Below are 22,900 nucleotides of genomic sequence, written 5' to 3' on the forward strand. Positions count from 1 at the left end.
TACATATCCCATTCGCATTTCAGCCATCTTCAAAAATGATGGCTACAGAATTCAAGCCACAGAATGGGCATATCTACCCAAGTGTCCACACATGAGCCTGAAACACATACACACTTCCAAGATTCTCTGTCCATCTAGTTTATTCATGGGGCCTATGGAAGATCCAGATCTATGGACTAATGATGCTCACTGCTGATAATTGTTCTTATAAAAGCTAAATGAGTTTTCAAGGTTGCTTGCCTTTCAGAAGAGAGAAGCAGATTACCAGCTTCTTTTCTGTTAAAAATGAAAGGAATGCAAAGAGCTCTACTAGGGGAAACATGTTTGCTATATTTGATCCATGTGTCAGCCGTTTATAATTTTATAAACCCATGACAGTAATAGTGCCGGTGTCGTGGTGATGTTTTACAGTGTAAACCGTCGAGAGAACTTTGGCTATCTGGAGGTATAGAAATGTAGTAAATATAGAAAATAAATAACTCCTCTCTGCCGAAAATCAGGCACATGAGGCAGTTTATCTCGTAAAATTGTAATCAATATAATAAAAAGACAAACCATTAAAAACTAAAAATTTAGACACTCTGAAATGTCAAATCAAAATAAAAATTAAGTTGGCTAGTTTCCTGTTTTGACAAGTCTCTTTCAGATCTAGCTGCTGTAAATTCTTCATAATATCTTACTAGGAATAAGGAAGATAATCCAGGTGCCAGACTTTGTTGTTTTCCACAAATATTTATTATGGTAGCTCTGGATTAAACATTTACAAGTACCTTGCTTTCAGATATTTGAAATGTTTAATGAGATGGTAAGATCTTCTTGTGAAGTTGCCCAGGCTAAATTTATCTTTGCCCACTTGGCTGAAACATAGTCTTTACTGATATTAGGAACAGCAAGACCTCCATCTGTTATTTTCTGTTGGGCAATCGTAGAACTAATTCCTGAAGCTTTCTGGCCCACATGAAGTGATTAATTAAATGCAATATTATGCTTAATTTCTTTTGGATGATTTTCAGTGTCAGTACCATAAAAATAAATAAGAACTGCAAGTTGTGATTGTCAGTATGCTGATGACTCTAAAAATGTTTGTCTCGCATAACTGGGGAGAAAAAAACAGATCCTCGTAATATAGGCATTGGTTCTAAAGAAATTGGCATTTGACGATAATGAGTAAAATTACAGCAATTGCGTGTAAATGGGCAGGCAGAGAAAGTGCTCAGATTGTTTTGTAGACAGATGGGAGTTCTTTTTTGGGTTTTGGAAAATGTTCTTATAGAAATCATGGCATGAGACCATGGATATTAAACATTTTTATATGTCTTTCTGTCTGTTGATTTAAGGTTAGTTCATAGAAGTATATATTTATGTAAAAGGTTATTTATATTTTATTCATTTTTCTTGCCTTGGAAATGTTTGATAAATATGTTTATCCTGTGTAATTTTGCATAGAAACATAATCTAAAATAAAAATAATTAAAATAGTAGGATTGAAAACATGAAAATCTAAACTGAGGCCAAATTTGCATGAAGGATTAGATCAGTGAATTTGTCAAAATTATTTACTTGTTATGTGTCACAGACCCTCTGCCCTCAAACCTCACCCTATACCCTGAAAATAGCTGAAATCCCCCCCCCACACACACACACACACACTTTTGCCACTGTTGAACGAGGTGAGAAGCAGGGTATTTTTCTACCTTATTATGCACTAGCCAGTGCTCAATTTCTAAGAGAAAGTCGGTGAGCAGGATGCTGGGGCTGAAATGTTTCTTGAAGTCATGACATCTGTACAAGAAGCCCTAATCCCAGATGGGAAGAGGAGTGAAGCTGTGGCTACTCATTGATAAGAGTACTCCGCACATAGTTAAAGGAACTCTTTCTAACATGCTCACCTATTCTCAAACTGAATGTTCCCTTTGATGGTAACACTGTGTGGGGGTTTTTTGCTTTGTGTTTTTAGGAAGCTTTGCAGACGTATTGTTTCCTGGTGTTTGCTGCCGTCTGTCTTACAGGAGCCACTTTCCTATTTTTTGTCTTGCCTGAAACAAAAAACAAGACTCTGGCTGAAATCAACCAGGCATTTGCCAAGAAGAAGAAGGTGCCTTTAGAAACCCATGAAATGGATCAGTTTGGAGCCAAGAGAAAACCAAGTGAAGAACATGAACCAAATTTGTCTTCTACACTGGAAAATGGAAAAGCCCAAAGCAAAATAGTCTAAAACCTATTTTTAAATAATAATATTTTGCATCATATGCATTGATACCATAATTACTCTTTCAACATGGACATTTTTTTTACATTAGTGTGGTTGTAGGGAAGTTCTTTTCTAACTTGGGTTGATGTGTGGTACAAGAGATGGGAGGGCATAATACAAAATCTAAGGCAGATAATGGAGAGTAGATTTGCTTGAGAAAGTGAAACCTATCATTGAGTCATTTAAATATATGAAAATTCAAAACTAATCATTCTTTACTGAGGCAGACGGAGGAAATAGTGGGTCAGACTGGCCAGTCAGCATTTCAAATGAGATGCAGTCAGGAGTTTCCATGGTTAAGCAGATGGGGGTTGCCATCTTTCTTCCTCAAGGCCCCACACTTTTTATTTTCAGGACTTTGTCACTGAGGATCTTCAGTGGAATTACTCAGACTACTGCTGGCCTTGCTGTCCCAGCCAATTGACTTTCCATTTGTGAGACAACAGGCCTCTGAATATTTCCAAGCAACTTTTCCAAAGCAAACATGGTTTTAGCAGTGGCATCAAAGGGACTGGATGGGGAGTCTCTGCTTATAAAGCCCTTTGCAATCTGGCCTTGGCTTACTTGTTCATCTAGCGCCTGCAGGAGGAGTGGTAGCTTTAGCCAACAATTTCCTACATGGCACACACACACACACACACACCCCGGTAGCATGGAATGGAATGGTATGCTCTTTGAAGAGACCTATGCAATAGCGGAGGCTGTCCACTAAAAGTAGCAGATGCTGCCCTATACCTGCAAAACTACAATGGAAGTTTGTGAACGGCCCAGAGAGGTTTGACAATTGGGCGGTATAGAAATGAAATAAGTTGCTTCCATTATAGAAAAGATGACTTTTTCCATGTTGATGTTGTACCATCTGATCAAGAGCTGCTTATCTCATTGGGCTTTTAGCAATTTTCCAGGAATTATTTCTGAAAGGAAGAGCTGTTAATCATGTAACATTACATGCACCACACATATGATGGATTTCTTGGACTGTTACACTGAGTCCATATACAAGGAATTATTTAAATCTCAGGTCTTACTGTCTTTTGCTGAGTCCCTTTTAAATGAAACCATGGATCTGCTATGTTTTTGTGGGAGTTGTACCATTCAAATTATACCATTTTCATGTTTTAGAATAGTTTTTGTGGAGTGGGAGATTCTTTGTAAATACAATTAATTAATCTTTATGTATTTTGAAATTCAACCAACAACATATAATGCATGCACTTATCTTCAGCCTTAGCCAGTCATTTTAGTAGAGTTTGGGCTGTGAGAATTTCTCAAATAATGTATTCAATTTTAATTTAATACATTTTGATAATGAGCTCTAAAAGCCCAGAGTTTCAGAGTGCAGATGCCAGGCGTGCCCCAACCTAGCCCTGAATAGCATTGGCCAAGGCCATGGTTTATCTTTAGACAACATGTAAGAGGGAGATTGTCAATTTGTTTGCATCAAAATTGTATTGTAAGCTTCACTTGAATCATACTGATATAAAACTGGAATAAGGTAGCAGATTGATCCTATTTGGAGACCATTAATTATTTAGAGTTGGAACTAGGTACATTTTCTGCATTCTGTTAGTTCCGTTATTTTTTCTATTATTTTTAATTACTATTTGTCTGCACTCGGCTTGTTAATTTATTTGAGGTTTATGTTGCTTTAGGGTTGGGAGTTAAAAGCTCCCCAGTATGATTAGATTTGGGCCTTGATTAGGAACATGCATCCAGTACATTAAAATTTCTGAATCCATTTAAAGCCAGTGGAGCAATTACATTTCTGTAATAGTGCTGTTGAGGTATAAATGCAATGGCATAAATACACTTCTTAATTGGGTAATATATGAGCCTCAGTTAAAACCAATGTATAGCCTCCTTTTCAGCTTCCTAGAGGCAAACAGACCTTTTCTCCCAAGCACTGTGAGAAAAACTGGGATGGCAGATAAGGAATCACGGTGGATCCTTCAAATCTCCATGGCTCAGGGAGCTGCCCAGCCTTTAACTGGTTTTGGTGCTGGCCAAAGCCATGCCCCCTTCAGCACCAGTTACCAACCTTCCTATTCCAATGGCTTGTGGCTGATCAAATTTCTACTCTGTTCTATTCTTACCAAGCCTCCAGTGTTAGAGTTTCTCTTATCAGAGTCCAGTGACACTCTTATGATCTGTTATGAGTATTGGCATGATCTGTTTCTCCACAGCTAACTTACTATACAGTGTCTCTCCTAGTAGTACTGCTCAATATTTGCATGTGAGTGATGTTCTCCCACCACATATTGCTGGAGGGTTGACCATGCAGCTGCCAGGAGCTATCCAGATAGCTAAAGCAGAGAGAGAGAGAGAGAGAGAGAGAGAGAGAGAGACTGATTTGGTTCCATGATTCCTGCCTGTAGATTGGCAGCCTCATAGGTTCCTAATCATCATCATCATTAAGTTTGGCAGTTGATAATGTTAATCTATAGCACATGTTTTAGATATTAAAGACTGATAAAACCATTTTAAAAATGAAAGGCATGCTAGCCTCAGTGTAAGTTTTACTAAGCTCCTGAAGGAGAAAACTCCCTTTATAACCAAATATACAAATATTTGCAATTATGTTTGAATAGACTGTAGAGTTTCCTAAGGACCATATGACATCCAATATTTTCTCCACCACTGCCCCTTTTTCTTGAATAATGATAATAAAATCTTAGAGTAATTCATCTCTCATGCCTGGAAAGGCAACTGCTAGGTTCACACTGAATACCATTTGTTGGGCTCTCCATAGAGCTGCCTATAGAAAACAATGGAGAAATCCAAGATTGTAATGGACTGGATGAGGATGACCAAACTGAAGCTTAATCCAGACAAGACAGAGGTGCTCCTGGTTAGTTGAAAGGTCTAGGAATATACTACAACATTTTGTTGCAAGTTTTCACTTGTCATTTCTTACAAGAAACATTACATGAGAGTGGAACTAGCAGAGTTGAGAGAATGTCATAGAATCATAGAATAATAGGGTTGGAAGGGGCCTACAAGGCCATCGAGTCCAACCCCCTGCTCAATGCAGGAATCCAAGTCAGAGCATCCCTGATAAATGGCTGTCCAGCCTCATCTTAAAGGCCTCCAGTGTGGGAGAGCCCACCACCTCCCCAGGTAATTGGTTCCATTGTCGTATTGCTCTGACACTCAGGAAGTGTTTTCTGATGTTCAGCTGGAATCTGGCTTCCTGTAACTTGAGCCCATTATTCCGTGTCCTGCACTCTGGGATGATCAAGAAGAGATCCTGGCCTTCTTCTCTATGACAACCTTTCAAGTACTTGAAGAGTGCTATCATATCTCCCCTCAGTCTTCTCTTCTCAAGGCTAAACATGCCCAGTTCTTTTAGTCTGTCTTCATAGGGCTTTGTTTCCAGTCCCCTGATCATCTTTGTTGCCCTCCTCTGAACCCTCTCCAGTTTGTCTGATGTTTGTCTAAAATCTAAAATAAAAACAGTTTGTCTAAAATGTCAAATTATTGTTTGAGGACAACTAATTGGCGGAAAGGGAATTATTCCATGATAGTACATGATAGGGCAGTGGGACCCACTTTTCAGACCTGGGACCCATATTTAGCCCAAACATGCATTTGGGGATGGACTTCTTAATTTTTGCCATATAATTGTATGGTGGTAGGTTCCTTTGGGACCTACCTTCGACCAGACTGCAATCCAGTAATGGGCCCCAGCCCACCAGCTGAAGATCAGTATGGGAGGACACACTCGCATCTACCAACTGCAGCAGAGAATTTGGTACATTGATTCAGTTTTAGGATATACTGGAAGTACCTGTCAATAAAGAACCTCACAATGTCTTGTCGCCCAGTGTTTGTGGAGCTGGCAGCCTACAGCTTTATAATTAACATTCTTGTGCTGCTGTAACTTTAGTAAGATGGGAAGAATGAGCATTCAAGAATATGTCATAGATATTCTTATTAGACATGGTTAATGGTTTTCAGTGGAACCAATGGCTTGGGCCCAGATTTAGTCATTCATAGAGTAGACCCACTGAAACCAATTGATTGCAGTGGATCTACTCTAAGTATGGCTATATCTGGACTGAACCCAATGAATGTTTTGATTCTATTAGGATATGCTTCAATAAATACTAAACTTAGGTTGTAATCCTATACCTATTTATCCAAGAATAAGCACTATGTACAGGATTGTGTTGCTAGAATTGGATAACTGTTGGTTAGGTTTTTGTTTTGTCTGTTCCGTAGCTTTCAGGCCACTCATGAACCAACTAAAACTTCAGTACTTGAGTCCAACAATAATGGGGTCAATATATGACAAATAATGTGAATGTAATCCCTAACTGAATAAAGTATTGTTGCTAATTTTTACTTAGGTTTTCTTTAGCTTTTTCTTTGACTCCCTATTAAATTATTGTTTACAGTCAGGTCTGAACATTCTAGCATTTAGACTTTGAGGCTGAAATAATGTTCCCCATCCCCACATTTGAGTGTAAGCTATGCTGTAATTTCTCATAGGAGTCAAGGACCAGATTTGCATGGCTGGTTGGGGCCACACAAGAGTGAGCAAGCATGCTGCCTCCCACCCATTCGCTGCTTCCACTTTGCATCTAGTTTGGAAAATAATTCTGGAATCCATGGGTTGTCATTATGTGCAAACTACATTGGGAAGAGCCTTCCATTGCTAAGTGACCAGTGGAGTTCAGACAACATGGTAACCCATATTCAAAGGTTGAGTGTGAGTTGTCATTGAACCATGGGTTGTTGCTGAACCATGGGTTATTGTGTTGTCTGAACCCAGCCACACTAGCAAACCATGGTTTGTTAACCATGAACAACCCTCAATTCACAACCCAACAACAAACCATTGCTTCTCTTAATGGGTTTTTCATGGTTAACAAACCATGGTTTGTTATCACAGCTGGGTTCAGACAACGGAACCCACATTTCAACAACAACCCATAGTTCAATGACAACCCACACTCAGCCCATACTTAACCTTTGAGTGTAGGTTAATATGTTGTCTGAACCCAGTCAATTACAGTACAAAAATGTTTATTGCTTATAGCCATAGGCCACTGCAAGCGATACAAACGAGGTAAAACTGAAGCGAAGACATAAAACATGAAAACTGGGAAGTTCATGTACTCATTTAACTTAAACAGCACAACTAAAACCTTTCATAATTATATTTGATTACTTAGCTTACTCAGATTAGAGAATCACATTTGCAATCCACTGACACTTCCACCAAGATACTTGCTCAAATTTTCTTAGCTGCTGTTGCAAAAAATGCAGCTTGATAGGTGATACAGTCATACTCATCTAAAAGTAAGTATGCCACTATCACTTATTAACCATGAGATACATAGTAGGACATAAATTTTGTTCTGGGACAAAACAAGTAATGAGCTAAGTCCTCTATGCCACTGCCGCCAGATAGATAAAGTATCTGCTACAGGAATATGATGGTACATACCTTAAAAAGCATGTGCTGGAACATAAGTTCCGTGAAGCCTTTTCTCAGCTGTGGAAAAGTGATAGTGATTTGACATTTGGTGTTGTTTTTATAGTGGCAAAACATTGAGTGAGAAGAATTACGTGTTTATTAATCACTTTGTTGTCCATAAGAGAACATTCAGTTTAGGCCAATTTGCCTCAAGCAGACTGTGCAGAGGACAGCCCATTGTCACCCAGATCCCTGGTGGGAAGGCTCCTCTCCACAGGAATTGGGTCTTTCTAGACTGTCCTATGTGAGGTCCAATAAGAAAATTGCCTGGGTATGATGGAAGGCACTGTGAGGCCGCTTCAGCTCACTAGCGTAACACTACCATGGAAGGAAGAGTGGGGTGAGTCATGGTTTCCATGAGGAGCTGCTCTTCAAATGCCTCTCTGGACATGTGTGAAGGCAGCAGAATGGCAGCCAAAATCTCATGCATATTCCATATAAGGGTGATTAGATAAGGTACAGTATCGGAAGAGTAAGCCAAATGTTTTGTTCAGTTCATTGAACAATCACTGACAAGCAGTAATATTTACAATTAGGAATTGTAGAAAGATGCCATACTTTTATAACCTCAGGTGTGTGTGATTGGATTATTATTTTAAAATATTAGTATTTCAGTTATATGTGAATATGTGGACAAAGCTGGCAATGACTGTAGCAAATAAATTTACTTTTCTGCCACCATTGCATCTCCTTAGTGGAGATTGCATCCACTTAGTCCAGTGGAGCTTTTCCAAGTACCAAAATGTTCATCAGCCTGTTAAATGGCCCCCAATAACCTTCCCAAATGTTAATCAAGGTAAGAGTTTACCTTGATTAAAGATATTGACCAGTGTCATGTATAAGAAAAATAAAAGTGTGGAGATACTCCACATTCTAAACTTGGGGGGTTTGGAACAATTGGGAAAAACTGGGTTTTTAGATATGGCCATGTGGGTGGAGATTGGAATGTAACATCGTTTCCAAGAAAACATTACTTGCAAGAGATCTAGGAGTGATAGCAGATGCAGAAGGAACCTTTAACTGTCACTTAGCAAACCAAAATTGTTTAACATGATGGGAGTGGGGGATTAGAGGCTTCTAATGATTCAGAAAGAAGAGTATAGTGTGTGGGATATACATTCAAATTTTAAAATCAAATGGTACTTTAAACTGACAATTGTACAGAAGAACTTCTTGCTTGCTTGTACCCTTGTCTCCTGACCAGGTTTTTATAATACTATGCATATGAATGTGCTGGCAAGCTCATTATTCAAACGCACACATCTTTTTTTCCTTCTTCACTCAAACTCAATCAAGGGAGAATTTTCTTTCATGTTGCTTGATAAATGGAAAAAGCTCCAAAACCAAATGGACACTCAGTCAGGTACTCACTCTGAGTACCTCAGAGCCAAAGTACATGTTACACAAGCTGTGTGCATTTTCCTTCTTTCAGTAAAGGGGGGGGGGGCTTTTTAACCCTCTCCCTTCAGGCAAATTTTCTGAGCAAATACACACACACACCCCTCTGCTTTTTGTCCTTCAGAGGGGAAAGACCAAAACAAGAATGTGGCAGAAAGCAACTGGGCAAAAAGCAACGGAGATGCAGTTTTGCAAGGAGATAGCAGTGGAATGAAAAGGATAAGTAGTCCTCTGAAATTCTCTGCCTTAAGTGGCAGAAAAAGGGGTGAGGGGAGCAAATGTTGGAGAAAAGATACATGTGTCCATGTATAATGTGTTGTTTGGCCCATAAATATGACATGAATACCTGTCATTACTTCATACTCTCTTTGAGAAAAGTTTGAGTTTCTGTAATGCATGAGTGAGAACCACTGATCCTGCTGCAGAGAAAATACACACAGTGAATTTCACCTATTATAGAATAGGAATACATGCCTTGTCCATCAGGGACATGAACTGCAAGTTGGAAACGAGAGGAGAGTATGAAGCAGCTGAGACGTGTAATATTCCTTTGGGGTATGTAAATGAAAGAGGTATTCCTGTACCATTGGTACACTTTATGCTACTTTATACCTCCTACCCGCTCACTTGTCCTCACAATCTTGCTGTTCTAATATAACTGGTGTAGCGTACCATGGGGTCACAGGACAGTGGCAATCATGTTGCTTTCATGAAGTAATAACGGCCTTTAATCTGCATGCATCTTGTTTGACTCTGTAGCACCTTACAGAAGACTCAGCAATAGCAACATCGTCATAAATGGCTCAGCAGTTCACAGTACTGTCTGGGATGCATCCACATTAAGATAAGGCTGTTCATGACTGAATGCAGGTATTGGAAGGTAATTTGTGAAAGGAATTACCTGCTGGGAAGCCACAGCAGTGCTGCTGCTCTTCGTGGACTGAGCAACTCTGTTGATTCTTGGAGACTGGTAATCTGACACACCACCTACTATTTGTTATGGTGCTCTGTGGTTCATTCCTGTATGCAAAACATTTGGCCTTGCAATCAGTCTCCATCCACTAGCAAAATCTGTGCGAGCTATTAGGTACACATAGGGACAGATAAACCTCAAACTCTCCAAGCTACAAAAAAACCTATTACAACTATAAAAAAAGACAGGGCACTGTAATAAGCCTGTAGGAAAAAACAATTATGAGTTATGTTATATGTGGCCCTTGCCATATATAAAATATATTCAGATATTCTCACAAAGCTTTGCTCTGAGAGCTTTAAATTACTCTCATTAATTTTTATCATCTCCTCGATGTTGGAGCAAATTCTTGACTTTAGCACTCCTGATCCATTTCAGCATTAGAAAAGTACATTTCAACCACTGTTAGAACGGAAAGCCACTCCCTCCCCTCCCCACAGAAGGCAGGGCCGAATTATTCATAGGCATTGTGCCTAGGGCCGATGAAACTCCCAAGGGCCTACAAAAAAGTTTGGGGCCTACAAAAAGATTAAATTAAAGCAAGCTAGGGCGCAACCTTAGGGTCAACACCTGCTAGATGGAAGACTTGGATCTCGGAGGCTACCAAGTATCCTATGCCCTGTCCAGCTGCTGCCAGTAGGGCAGGAGGAGCAACGGAAGCCATTTTCACCTCTCCATCTTCCTTTTTACATTCTTTCCTATAGATGGACCTTTGAGCCCATCTAAAGGAGGCGCACTGGCAGGGGTGGGGCTGAGAGTGGAGGGGCCATAGGATTTTTCATGTCTGGGCCTCTCCCCTCCCCGCCCACTGGAACACCTCATTTCAACATCTATGAGGGCCTCCAAGGCCGCTTCTGCAACCTCGGAAAGCAGGTGCTATGGCTGTTTCTGCAATGGCTACAAAGGGGTGGGGGCGGGGCTGGGATCGGATCACGGAGTCCCCCTCCCAGAGTCATAGTAGTGTCTACGGCTTCAGGAGGGGGAATCCCAAAAATGTTCCCTGGGACACTCTCCAAGGACCATAGGATTGCGCCCTTCTTTGATATATGTTGTTCATGTTGTTGTTTATTCGGTCAGTCGCTTCCGACTCTTCGTGACTCCATGGACCAGCCCACGCCAGAGCTTCCTGTCGGCCCTCGCCACCCCCAGCTCCCCCAAGGTTGAGTCCGTCACCTCCAGATATAGTCATACAGCTATCATATGTCTTAAGTGAATATAAATTAAATATTAACTTAGTAAAATCACAGATTACAAATTTTCTTCACATTTTATTTTTTGCAAAATGAAAAATTGCAATTGAGAAAACTGCAGCTCTGAAACAGAGCGTGCCTCTTCACAACTTGTTCAAAAAATGGCAGGATACATTCTAAAAGCAATGATGACATTTGGAGGACTATGGAACCTTTACAATGTAAATATTTATCCATAGATCTGTCTTGGGGAACTACAATTCTGAGAGTGCCTATGGCGTACAAAGACTTCAATCTGGCCCTGCCTATAGCCCCCTGCACCCTTCCCCAAGTTTCTCCAGAGGGTTGGAGGCTCTTCCAAATGTGAGCTGTGTCACAGGGGGCTGAAGCGGAAGGGGAGATCCCATGAAACTGGGAAGAGGCACCTTGTGTGACTTGCAAGTAACTGACGGAGAACCTGTGGAGGTGGGCTTCCCTCTTCCACTCTTAGATCTTGTCCCTGCACCTTTTCATTCTAGTCCTATTCAATGTGATGGGGCAACGTAGCTCCATTACATTGAATAGGACCAAGTTAAGAAGCTTGTAGGAACTCCGGCATCCAAAGGTCCAGTGCACTGACAGCTCTGAGAGCTGGATCTTCAGCTGCTAGGAGAGCAAAGCGCTAGTCAGCCTGGGAAGCTGGCAGGTCTTTTCTGCTCAAATTCAGTCCAAGCGGCATAAGAATTCTGGTGTTTGTAACTTGCCTGCCCTTTGAAGAAAAGAGCTTTGTTAGGTATGCTCTGATCTACAGGATATTTGCAGTTATATAACATGTATATAGTTTCTCGTTGATTATTCAGGATTCCTCATAAGGTTAAGTTCTATACTGCAAATGAACGTGGTTTGCTACACACACACACACACACACACACACACACACACATATATATATATATATATATATATATATATATATATTTAGTGGCCCGTGGAAATTGAATTACTTTAGCTTCTTTGTTAGATGTGACTACTAAGGAATTTGGGTTCTTATTACGAATGACAGTTCAAAATCCATTATCTTCATGCATTAGGCTGAATAATAGCACACTAGGGGGCTCTAAAAAGTGATGGGGAAGCTTCCACACAATGAGCTACAGAAAGCCAGTAATTCTAAACAGCCAGAGCATAAGTAATTCTTTCTATAATCTTGCTGTTTTAAAATCTACTGCAATAATGAAGAGGTTCTCCCTGACCACAGGCGGACTCCAGCTTGTATCTTTCTAGTATCTTTCTCCAGATCTAAGAGCCATAAAAACTGTTGTTCCCCTGCCCTTGAAGTTTACATATCCTCAGACAGCTCATGGTCCTCACATGTATACATTATAAATATAATGTTAATATGTTTATAAGTAATATATATTAAAATTAGTTATAACTTTAAGTATCTCAGAAGTCCCCATCTATTAACTGCCTTGAAAATATCAGCTGAGGGTCAAAGCATATGAACACATAAGAATAGCCATGCTGGAACAGACCAGGGGCCATCTAGTCCAGCATTCTGTTCAGACAGTGGCCAACCAGCTGTCGACTGGGAACCCACAAGCAGGACATCAGTGCAACAGCACACTCCCACCCATGTTCCCCAGCAACTGGTGTACAAGGGCTTACTGGCTCTGATACTGGAGGTAGCATAAAACTATCAGGACTAGTAGCCACTGATAGCCTTCTCCTCCAAGAATTTGTCTTTGTTGTTCAGTCGTTCAGTCGTGTCCGACTCTTCGTGATCCTATGGACCATAGCACGCCAGGCCTTCCTGTCCCGCGCTCTCTCCCGGAGTGTGCTCAAGTTCATATTCATTGCATCGGTGATGCTATCTAGCCATCTCATCCTCTGCCGTCCCCTTCTCTTTTTGCCTTCAGTCTTTCCCAGCATCACGGTCTTTTCCAGAGAGTTTTCTCTTCGCATTAGGTGGCCAAAATATTTCAGCCTCAGCTTCAGTATCTGTCCTTCCAATGAGCACTCAGGGTTGATTTCCTTTAGGATGGACTGATTTGACCTCCTTGCAGTCCAGGGGACTCGTAAGAGTCTTCTCCAGCACCCCATTTCGAAAGCATCAATCTTCGGCGCTCAGCCTTTCTTATAGTCCAGCTCTCACAGCCATACATTACTACTGGGAAAACCATAACTTTGATTAGATGGACCTTTGTCAGCAAGGTGATGTCTCTGCTTCTTACTATGCTGTCTAGGTTTGCCACAGCTTTCCTCCCAAGGAGCAAGCGTCTTTTAATTTCATGGCTACAGTCACCGTCTGCGGTGATCTTGGAGCCCAAGAAAGTAAAATCTGTCACTGCTTCCATTTCTTCCCCTTCTATATGCCAGGAAGTGATGGGGCCAGATGCCATGATCTTCGTTTTTTTAATGTTGAGTTTCAAACCAGCTTTTGCACTCTCCACTTTCACCCTCAACAAGAGGCTCTTTCGATCCTCTTCGCTTTCTGCCATTAGGGTGGTATCGTCTGCATATCGGAGGTTGTTGATAATTCTCCCGGCAATCTTAATTCCGACCTGTGATTCATCCAACCCGGCGTTTCTCATGATGTACTCTGCATATAAGTTAAAAAAGCAGGGTGACAATATGCAGCCTTGTCGTACACCTTTCCCAATTTTGAACCACTCGGTTGTTCCATGTCTGGTTCTTACTGTTGCTTCTTGACCCTCGTACAGGTTTCTCAGGAGACAGGTAAGGTGGTCTGGTACGCCCATCTCTTTAAGTATTTGCCAGAGTTTGTTGTGATCCACACAATCAAAGGCTTTAGCGTAGTCAATGAAGCAGAAATAGACGTTTTTCTGGAATTCTCTTGCTTTCTCCATGATCCAGCGAACGTTGGCGATTTGATCTCTAGTTCCTTTGCCTCTTTGAAACCCAGCTTGTACTTCCGGTAGTTCTCGGTTCACATACTGCTGAAGCCTAGCTTGTAGGATTTTGAGCATCACCTTGCTGGCATGTGAAATGAGCACAATTGTACAGTAGCTTGAACACTCTTTGGCGTTGCCCTTCTTTGGAATTGGAATGTAAACTGACCTTTTCCAGTCTTGTGGCCACCATTGAGTGTTCCAGATCTGTTGGCATATTGAGTGCAGCCCTTTAACAGCATCATCTTTTAGGATTTTAAATAGCTCAGCTGGAATGCTGTCATCTCCGCTAGCTTTGTTGTTACTAATGCTTCCTAAGGCCCACTTGACTTCACTCTCGAGGATGTCCGGCTCAAATTCAGTGACCGCACTATCATGGCTATCAGGGACATTAAGATCTTTCCTGTATCGTTCTTCTGTGTACTCTTGCCACCTCTTCTTAATCTCATCTGCTGCTGTTAGGTCCCTACCTTCTTTGTCCTTTATCATGCCCATCTTTGCACAAAACGTTCCCTTGAGATCTCCAATTTTCTTGAAGAGATCTCTAGTCTTTCCCATTCTGTTGTTTTCCTCGATTTCCTTACATTGTTCATTTAAGAGGCCTTCTTGTCTCTCCTTGCTATTCTCTGGAACTCTGCATTCAGTTGGATATATCTTCCCCTTTCTTCCTTTCTTTTCGCGTCCCTTCTTTCTTCAGCTACTTGTAAAGCCTCATCAGACAGCCACTTGGCTTTCTTGCATTTCTTTTTCTTTGGGATGGATTGAGTTGCTGCCTCCTGAACAATGTTACGGACCTCCGTAATATACAATATACAAGTAGTATATTGGACACCTTCCGACCTGAGGGGCTCATCTTCCGGCATCATATCTTTTAGCCTTGTGATATGTTCCATGGGGTTTTCTTGGCAAGAATACTGGAGTGGGTTGCCATTTCCTTCTCCAGTGGACCACATTTTGTCAGAACTCTCTGCCATGACCTGTCCATCTTGGGTGGCCCTGCACGGCATAGCTTATGGCTTCACTGAGTTACGCAAGCCCCTTCGCCACAACAAGGCAGTGATCCATGAAGGGGAAGAATTTGTCTAACCCCCTCTTAAAGCCATCCAAATTGGTGGCCATCACTATGTCCTGTGGTAGCGAATTCCATAGCTTAACTATGCGCTGTGTAAAGAAGTGCTTCCTTTTATCGGTCCTGCTTCATGGGATGACCCCGGGTTCTAGTATTTTGAGAGAGGGAGAAAAATGTCTCCCTACCCACATTCTCCACACCATGCATCATTTTGTAGACCTCTCTCATGTCTCCCCTTAGCCTCCTTTTTCCCAAGCTAAACAATTGCAGCCGTTGTAATCTTCTCTCATAGGGGAGATGCTCCAGCCCCTTGATCATTTTAGTTGCCTTTTTCTGCACTTTCCAGCTCTACAATGTCTTTTTTAGGTGCGGTGACCAGAACGCTACACAGTATTCTAAGTGCAGTCACACCATAGATTTATAAAAGTGTAGTATGATATTGGCAGATTTCATTTCAATTCCATTTCTAATTAGGCCTTACATGGAGTTTGACTTTTTTACAGTGAACACACTGAGCCGACATTTTCATCAAGCTGTCCCATACAACCCCAAGATCTCTTTCTTGGTTGGTCACTGCTAGCTCAGATCCCATCAGGTTATACTTGAAGTTTGGACTTTTTGCCCCATCGTGCATCACTTAGCACTTGCTTACATTCAACTGCATTTGTCACTTAGATGCCCATTCTCCCAGTCTGGAGAGATCCTTTTGGAGCTCCTCACAATCCCTTTTTGCTTTAGCCACCCTAAATAGTTTGGTGTCATCCACAAACTTGGCCACTTCACGCTCACTCCTAGTTCCAGACCATTTATGAACAGGTCGAAAAGCACTGGTCCCGATATAGGTCCCTGTGGGACCCCACTGTTTACATTCCTCCACTGTGAGAATTTACCATTTATTCCTTCTCTCTGCTTTATGTTTTTAACCAGCTACTGATCCACACGAGGACCTGTCCTCTTATTCCATGACTGCGAAGTTTGCTCAGGAGTCTTTGGTGAGGGACTTTTAGAAGTCCAAGTAAACAATGTATACCAGATCACCCCATCTACATTTTTATTGACACTCTCAAAGAAGTCCAAGGCCACTTTCAGATGTCACAATATCCCATGGTGACTTAATAAGCTACTCACAGTAGCTTATTTTTTAAACAGTTCACAGTGTCCCCCCACACAACCAGGTTCATACTGTGAGTAGCTTATTACGCCAATGTGTGTAATTTGACTCACCCCCAGGGAGCAAACATCCTGTGTTCATCAAAAAAGGGGTGGCGAATATAAAACCTTGGAGGTTTGCAGGATCAGGACCAAACTTCATACACAGACTCTCCTAGTTGGGAGGCACCCAATCCACCATCAAAACCCTGCAAAATTACCCCAGAGGAGCGAAACTCCCAAGTGCTGCAAAAAGGGGGGTGGCTATAAACCCTTGGGGGTTTGCAGGATCAGGACCAAAACATTCATAGGCCACCTCCCCTAGTGAGGGGGGGATGCGCAATTCCGCTTTGGCACTAAAGCGCTATAGCACTTTAGCGAGATTGGAAACTATTCTTAATCTCGCTAAAGTGCTATAGTCCTTTAGCGCCAAAGCGGAATTGCACATCCCCCCCCCCACACACACCCCTACACTAGGGGAGGCTGCCTATGAACTTTTTCCCTGATCCTGCAGTCTTCCAAGGGTTTGAAGGTGGATTTGGTGCCTCCAAGCTGTATGTCCAGCTTGGTCCTGATCCTGCAAACCTTCTAGGTTTTATAGCTGCCACTCTGGTTTTGGTGCATATGGGATTTTCGCTCCTTGGTGAGTGCTTATTTCACCCCATAGACAGTACCGAAGTAGACAATTTAAGGTATTTCCATTATACAGAGAATGCCTGCGAGGAGCAGAGCGGCAGCGATCTGAATTGCTCTTGCCACACAACTCTGTAGGCAAGCAAAATAACCCACAGTGCCCAACAGACAACATGATAACCTATGGTGGGTTTAAATAACCCCTACTGCAGGCTGTGAATTATCAGAGTGGGTTATTTTGGCCAAATAAGCCAAAAAATTCCTGACGGACGGTTTTTTAATATAGCTTATTTGATGGCTTCTTTAACATATCATGGGCTATCGTGTCATCCAAACCCAGTCTAAAATGTTAGTGATACAGGACTTAACTTTGCAGTGACATAGGGGATTCAAAATTAGATCTTAAACTCCACTTTATTTTTATTTTTTTAACTTTAATGCAACTGCGGGGAACTCTGAATTTGATTAGAGCAGCACTGCTTAATCTTTCACCTCTGTCCCATTTTTCTGATTTAAATTGCCTCCCAAAGTTCTGATTAGCTACTGGGGGGGGGGGGGAATACAGGTAACTCTGTGGTCCGTATATTTTTCCTGATGGAGCTAGTAACAACTTTGTGAATTAACTGGGAAAATTGCGTGAGTAAAAAGGGTTAAATTACCCCTACCCCACCCCCAATGGCAGTGCTGCTCCAATACTAATCAAAGCCCCTACACTATGTCTACACATTGAACTGACATCTGCAAAGGAGGGGAAGGTCTACACATGTGCAGCTGTGTGCGAAAAGGCTTCCTGTGCGCTGGGTTCCTGATCATGCAGAAAATGCAGCTACGGGTATGGCTCCAGGTTATTTTGGTTGATTACGTTTACACTGCTCAATCACCAAAGCTCTCTGAGTGGTTAGAATCATAGAACAGTCACAGAATAGTAGGGTTGGAAGGGGCCTACAAGGCATTCGAGTCCAACCCCCTGCTCAATGCAGGAATCCAAGTCAGAGCATCCCTGACAGATGGCTGTCCAGCCTCGTCTTGAACGCCTCCAGTGTGGGAGAGCCCACCACCTCCCTAGGGAATTGGTTCCATTGTCGTATTGCTTTAACAGTCAGGAAGTTTTTCCTGATGTTCAGCCGGAATCTGGCTTCCTGTCACTTGAGCCCATTATTCCGTGTCCTGCACTCTGGGATGATAGAGAAGAGATCCTGGCCTTCCTCTCTGTGACAGCCTTTCAAGGACTTGAAGAGCGCTACCCTATCTCCCCTCAGTCTTCTCTTCTCAAGGCTAAACATGCCCAGTTCTTTCAGTCTTTCCTCAAAGGGCTTTGTTTCCAGTCCCCTGATCATCTTTGTTGCCCTCCTCTGAACCCTCTCCAGCTTGTCTGCATCCTTCTTAAAGTGAATTCTTAAAGCCCAGAACTGAACACTGTATTCCAGATGAGGCCTAACCAGTGCTGAGTAGAGGGGAACTAGGACTTCCCGGGATTTGGAAGTTATGCTTCTATTAATGCAGCCCAAAATAACATTTGCCTTTTTTGCAGCCACATCACATTGTTGGCTCATATTCAGCTTGTGATCAACAACAATTCCAAGATCCTTCTCGCTTGTAGTGTTGTTGAGCCACGTATCCCCCATCTTGTAACTGTGCATTTGGTTTCTTTTTCCTAGGTGCAGAACTTGGTATTTATCCCTATTAAGTGTCATTCTGTTCTTTTCTGCCCAGCGCTCCAGTTTATCAAGATCACTTTGAATTTTGTTTCTGTCTTCCAAAGTATTAGCCATCCTGCCCAATTTTGTGTCATCTGCAAATTTGATCAGCATTCCCTGCACCTCCTCCTCCAAGTCATTAATACAAAGGTTGTATTAGTCATTAATACAAAGAGCACTGGACCCAGGACTGAGCCCTGCAGTACCCTGCTCATTACCTCTCCCCAGTTTGAGAAGATCCCATTGATAAGCACTCTTTGAGTCCGATTCTGTAGCCAACTGTGGATCCACTGGATCCACCCACTTTGTGCTAGTTTGCTCATCAGGATATCATGGGGCAATTTGCTGAAAGCTTTGCTGAAGTCAACGTATATTATGTCCACAGCATTCCCACAGTCCACAAGGGAGGTTACTTGATCCAAAAATGAGATCAGGTTCATCTGGCCGGATTTGTTCTTGACCAATCCATGTTGGCTTTGAGTAATCACTGCATTGTTTTCAAGGTGCTTACAGATGGATTGCTTTATCATCTGCTCCAGAATGTTCCCAGGGATTGATGTCAGACTGACTGGTCTGTAGTTCCCAGGTTCCTCCTTTTTACCCTTTTTGAAGATAGGGACATTAGTCCTCCTCCAATCATCTGGCACTTCACCCGTCCTCCATGATTTCTCAAAGAGAATAGACAGTGGTTCTGAGAGTTCTTCTGCCAGTTCCTTTATGACTCTAGGCTGCAGTTCATCTGGCCCTAGAGATTTGAACTCATTCACAGTAATTAGGTGTTCCTTGACCATATGCCTATCGATCTCAAGCTGCAATGCTGCCCCTTCAGCCTGTACTTCGCCTTTGCCAGGGGGGTCATAGACCCTCTTTTGGGAGAAGACTGAGCCAAAGTAGGAATTGAGCACTTCTGCCTTTTCTTTGTCATCTGTTATCATTTTGCCATACTTATTTAATAGCTGAACTACCATTTCTTTCCTCTGTCTTTTATTATGCATGTAGCTGAAGAAAGTCTTTTTGTTGCTTTTAGCATCTCTCGCTACCCTCAGCTCGTTCTCAGCTTTAGCCTTCCTGACGCCATCCCTGCAATTCTGTGCTACCTGCCTGTACTCTTCCTTTGTTACTTGGCCTTCTTTCCACTTCCTATATGTGTCCTTTTTTGTTTTCAGGTCATCCCTAAGCTTTTTGTGAAGCCACACTGGATTCTTCTGTTGTCTTCCACCTTTTCTTCTTGTTGGAATGGTTTGTAATTGTGCCTTGAGAACTTCCTTTTTAAAAAACTCCCACCCATCTTGGACTCCTTTTCTCGTTAGAGTTGCTTGCCATGGGACCTTACTTATCATTGTTCTGAGTTTATTAAAATCAGCTTTCCTAAAATCCAGGGTACACGTTTGGCTGCACTGGACTTTTGCTTCCTTTAGAACCATGAACTAAAGTATAACATAGTCACTTTCCCCCAGAGTTCCTGTAACTGTTACTTTACCACTAAGGGCTGATCTACATTGCACCCGCCATTGCAATGAAGTCGGGGTCCTGTCGGGTTAAATGCACTCGCATTAAAACGTGATTATCCACGCTCACCCATTTTTCCCATTGTGATTCTTCATCAAATGTGCAAGCTCGCTTCACACTCGAGAGCTGTGCTGTTTTCTTGCTCTTAAAGATGGCAGCTGTCATTGGAGGAGTGGCAACTCTTCCTGTTTTAGCCGATCCCCCGCCCACCGTTCCTCTCTCCCTCTATCCCTGTGTGTGTGTGTAGGGATGGCACGAGCATCCTGTTGGGGCTCAAAGCCCAGTGAGAGCTTTTCCCTTGCCGCTGCCGCTGTAGCAGGTGGGGGTGGAGGGAAGAAGGAGGCACCTATCCTCTTCTCCCCCCCCCCACCTGCTGTAGGCCAGGGCGAGAGGCTGGGGGGTGTCTGCCAATGCTCTTTTCCCTGCTCCAGTCCTTTGCAGCCAACGTGAGGAAGAGGGGCAGCAGTGACAGCACCCAGCGGTCAGGTTGGGGGGGGGGGCTGCTAGCATCTTCAAAACTGCGCAACTTTGAAGACCATAAGATGACATTGCATAGGTTCCTCAGCACTCAAAGCTTTATCACCAGCAAGGAAATGGCTGGAGGTGCATGCTCTTGTCTGATCTCGAAAGCTGATCAGGTCAGCCCTGGTCAGAATTTTAGATGGGCAACCACCTGGGAATCAGGCTTCCTGCACTTAGCAGGGGGTTGCTCTCTCCCTTCAAATGACATGAACTTTTACCTCTTTCTATCCCCTGCTTTGGCTTTTTTTTTTTAAATTAAGGATCACAACTGAGTGCCTTTACACACACTGCCTTCCCCCCTCCATTCTTCCGGTAGCTTAACTGGTGCTGTAATGTTTTCTTGCAGCCCCAATCCTGAGCACTCACTTACTCAGGAGTAAGCCACATTGAACTCAGTGGAACTCACTATTGAGTAGACATAAGATCACCCGGTAAGTCTGCAAGCCTCGAGTAAGCCCCATTGAGCCCCATAGGGTGCTCTGGAACAAAAGAGGACATTGCTTCTGAGCTTGGTGGGGTGGGGGATCAGAGGTGTCTCCCTTCATTGCAGGGAGGCATTTTACCCTCTTCTCCCTCCAATTGAGAAATGCAGAGGCAGGAGATGCTCAGGTCGGGGGGGGGGGCTGCTTGCATCTTCGAAGACTGCCCAGTGAAAAAAATTATGCTTGTGTGTGGGGAAATCAGGCTAGAGAAGCCACTATTCTTTGAAGATCTGAAGATTTGAAGATAATGCCTTAATTAAAAAAAAGATCACTTATGTCTACTCAGTAGTATCTTATGTCTACTCAATAGTAAGCTCCATTGAGTTCAATGTGGCTTCCTCCCACGTAAGTGAGTGCCCATGATTGGGGCTACAAGAAAACATTACAGCACCAGTTAAGCTATGGGGAGAATGGGGGGGAAGGCAGCGTGTGTAAAGGCACTCAGTTGTGATCCTTAATTTAAAAAAAAAAAAAGTAAAAGCAGGGTAAAATGGGGAGGTAAAACTTAGTGTCATTTGAAAGAAGAGAACAACCCCCTTCTCAGTGCAGGAAGCTTGATTCCCAGGTGGTTGTCCACCCAAAATCCTGACTAGGGCTGACCCGGCTGAGCTTCCCAGATCAGACAACAGCCGGCACCTCCAGCCCTCCTCTGGTCGGTGATAAAATTTTCAGTGCTAAGGAAGCAATGCTATCAGTAGCCAGAAGACCAGACGGGGACATCTAGAGCTGTGATTGGACAGGAAGGAAATACAAACACTGCCGTATATGGACAGGCATGGGAGGGGACTACGATCTTATACAGTAATGAACACAGAAAAGCAGAGCACATGAATGGGAAATACCAGGATATCAGGGTATTGAAAGCGGGAGCACGGATGTAGGAAATTCCAGTCCCAATTCGAGGCAGGTCCAGCGTAGTGTGAAAGACGAGTGGTGAAACCTTATTGGAAGTGGAAAAAACCTAAGCATAGATTGGCCCTAAGTCATCTCTGTTTGTTAGGATCAAGTCAAGGATAGCCAGTCCTCTAGTACCTTCTTCTACTTTCTGTAGGAGGAAGTTATCCACCACACAAGACAGGAATTTCTTGGAGGGGCCATGTTTTGCAGAATTTGTCTCCCAACAAATATCGGGGAAACTGAAGTCCCCCATTACTACTACATCATGCTTCCTTGAAACATTGGCTATTTGCTTTTCAAAAGTTTCATCCTCGTCTTCTCCTTGATTGGGTGGCCGGTAGTAGACTCCGACCAACAGGTTCCTTTTATTCTTTGCTCCATTTATTTTAACCCAGATGTTCTCGATAAGGCTACCAAGCTCATCCTCCTGTACTTCTGTGCAGAGATATGTATTTTTCACATATAGCGCAACCCCACCTCCCTTTCTGTTCCTCCTGTTCTTTTTGAACACATTATGTCCTTCAATTGCTGTATTCTAATCATGAGAGTCATCCCACCAAGTCTCAGTAATACCTATCAAGTCATAATTTCCCTCCTGTATTAAGAGTTCACGTTCGTTCTGTTTGTTTCCCATGCTCTGGGCATTAGTATATAGACATCGAAGACCATGTGCTTCATGGTCTGGCTTTCTTCCTACATGTTTGTGAAGACTATTATTGGGTGCTATTAGAGCTGTTCTCTCTGTTGCGGTGTATGA

At 42.6% G+C, this 22,900-nt stretch overlaps 1 protein-coding gene across 7 annotated transcripts in view; it reads left to right on the forward strand.

Moving 5' to 3' along the window:
- The window catches only part of SLC2A9 (solute carrier family 2 member 9), a 128,800-nt gene that overhangs the window by 102,600 nt on the left and 3,300 nt on the right, over positions 1 to 22,900 (forward strand). For 2 of the 7 annotated variants that reach the window (XM_084857118.1, XM_084857119.1), the window contains one exon: positions 9,256 to 10,259. The exons of 2 other annotated variants lie outside the window; for them this stretch is intronic. In XM_084857118.1, the coding sequence (XP_084713244.1) occupies positions 9,256 to 9,345 (90 nt within the window). In that variant the 3' untranslated portion in view covers positions 9,346 to 10,259. Of the gene's footprint in view, positions 1 to 1,957; positions 6,597 to 9,255; positions 10,260 to 22,900 lie in introns of those variants that run through there. 3 more of the 7 variants (XM_084857114.1, XM_084857117.1, XM_084857116.1) reach the window with 3 other exon arrangements.

This window comes from Heloderma suspectum, chromosome 5, assembly GCF_057233095.1.
Source record: "Heloderma suspectum isolate Gila_16-S chromosome 5, 16-S_ref, whole genome shotgun sequence".
NCBI lineage: Eukaryota > Metazoa > Chordata > Lepidosauria > Squamata > Helodermatidae > Heloderma > Heloderma suspectum.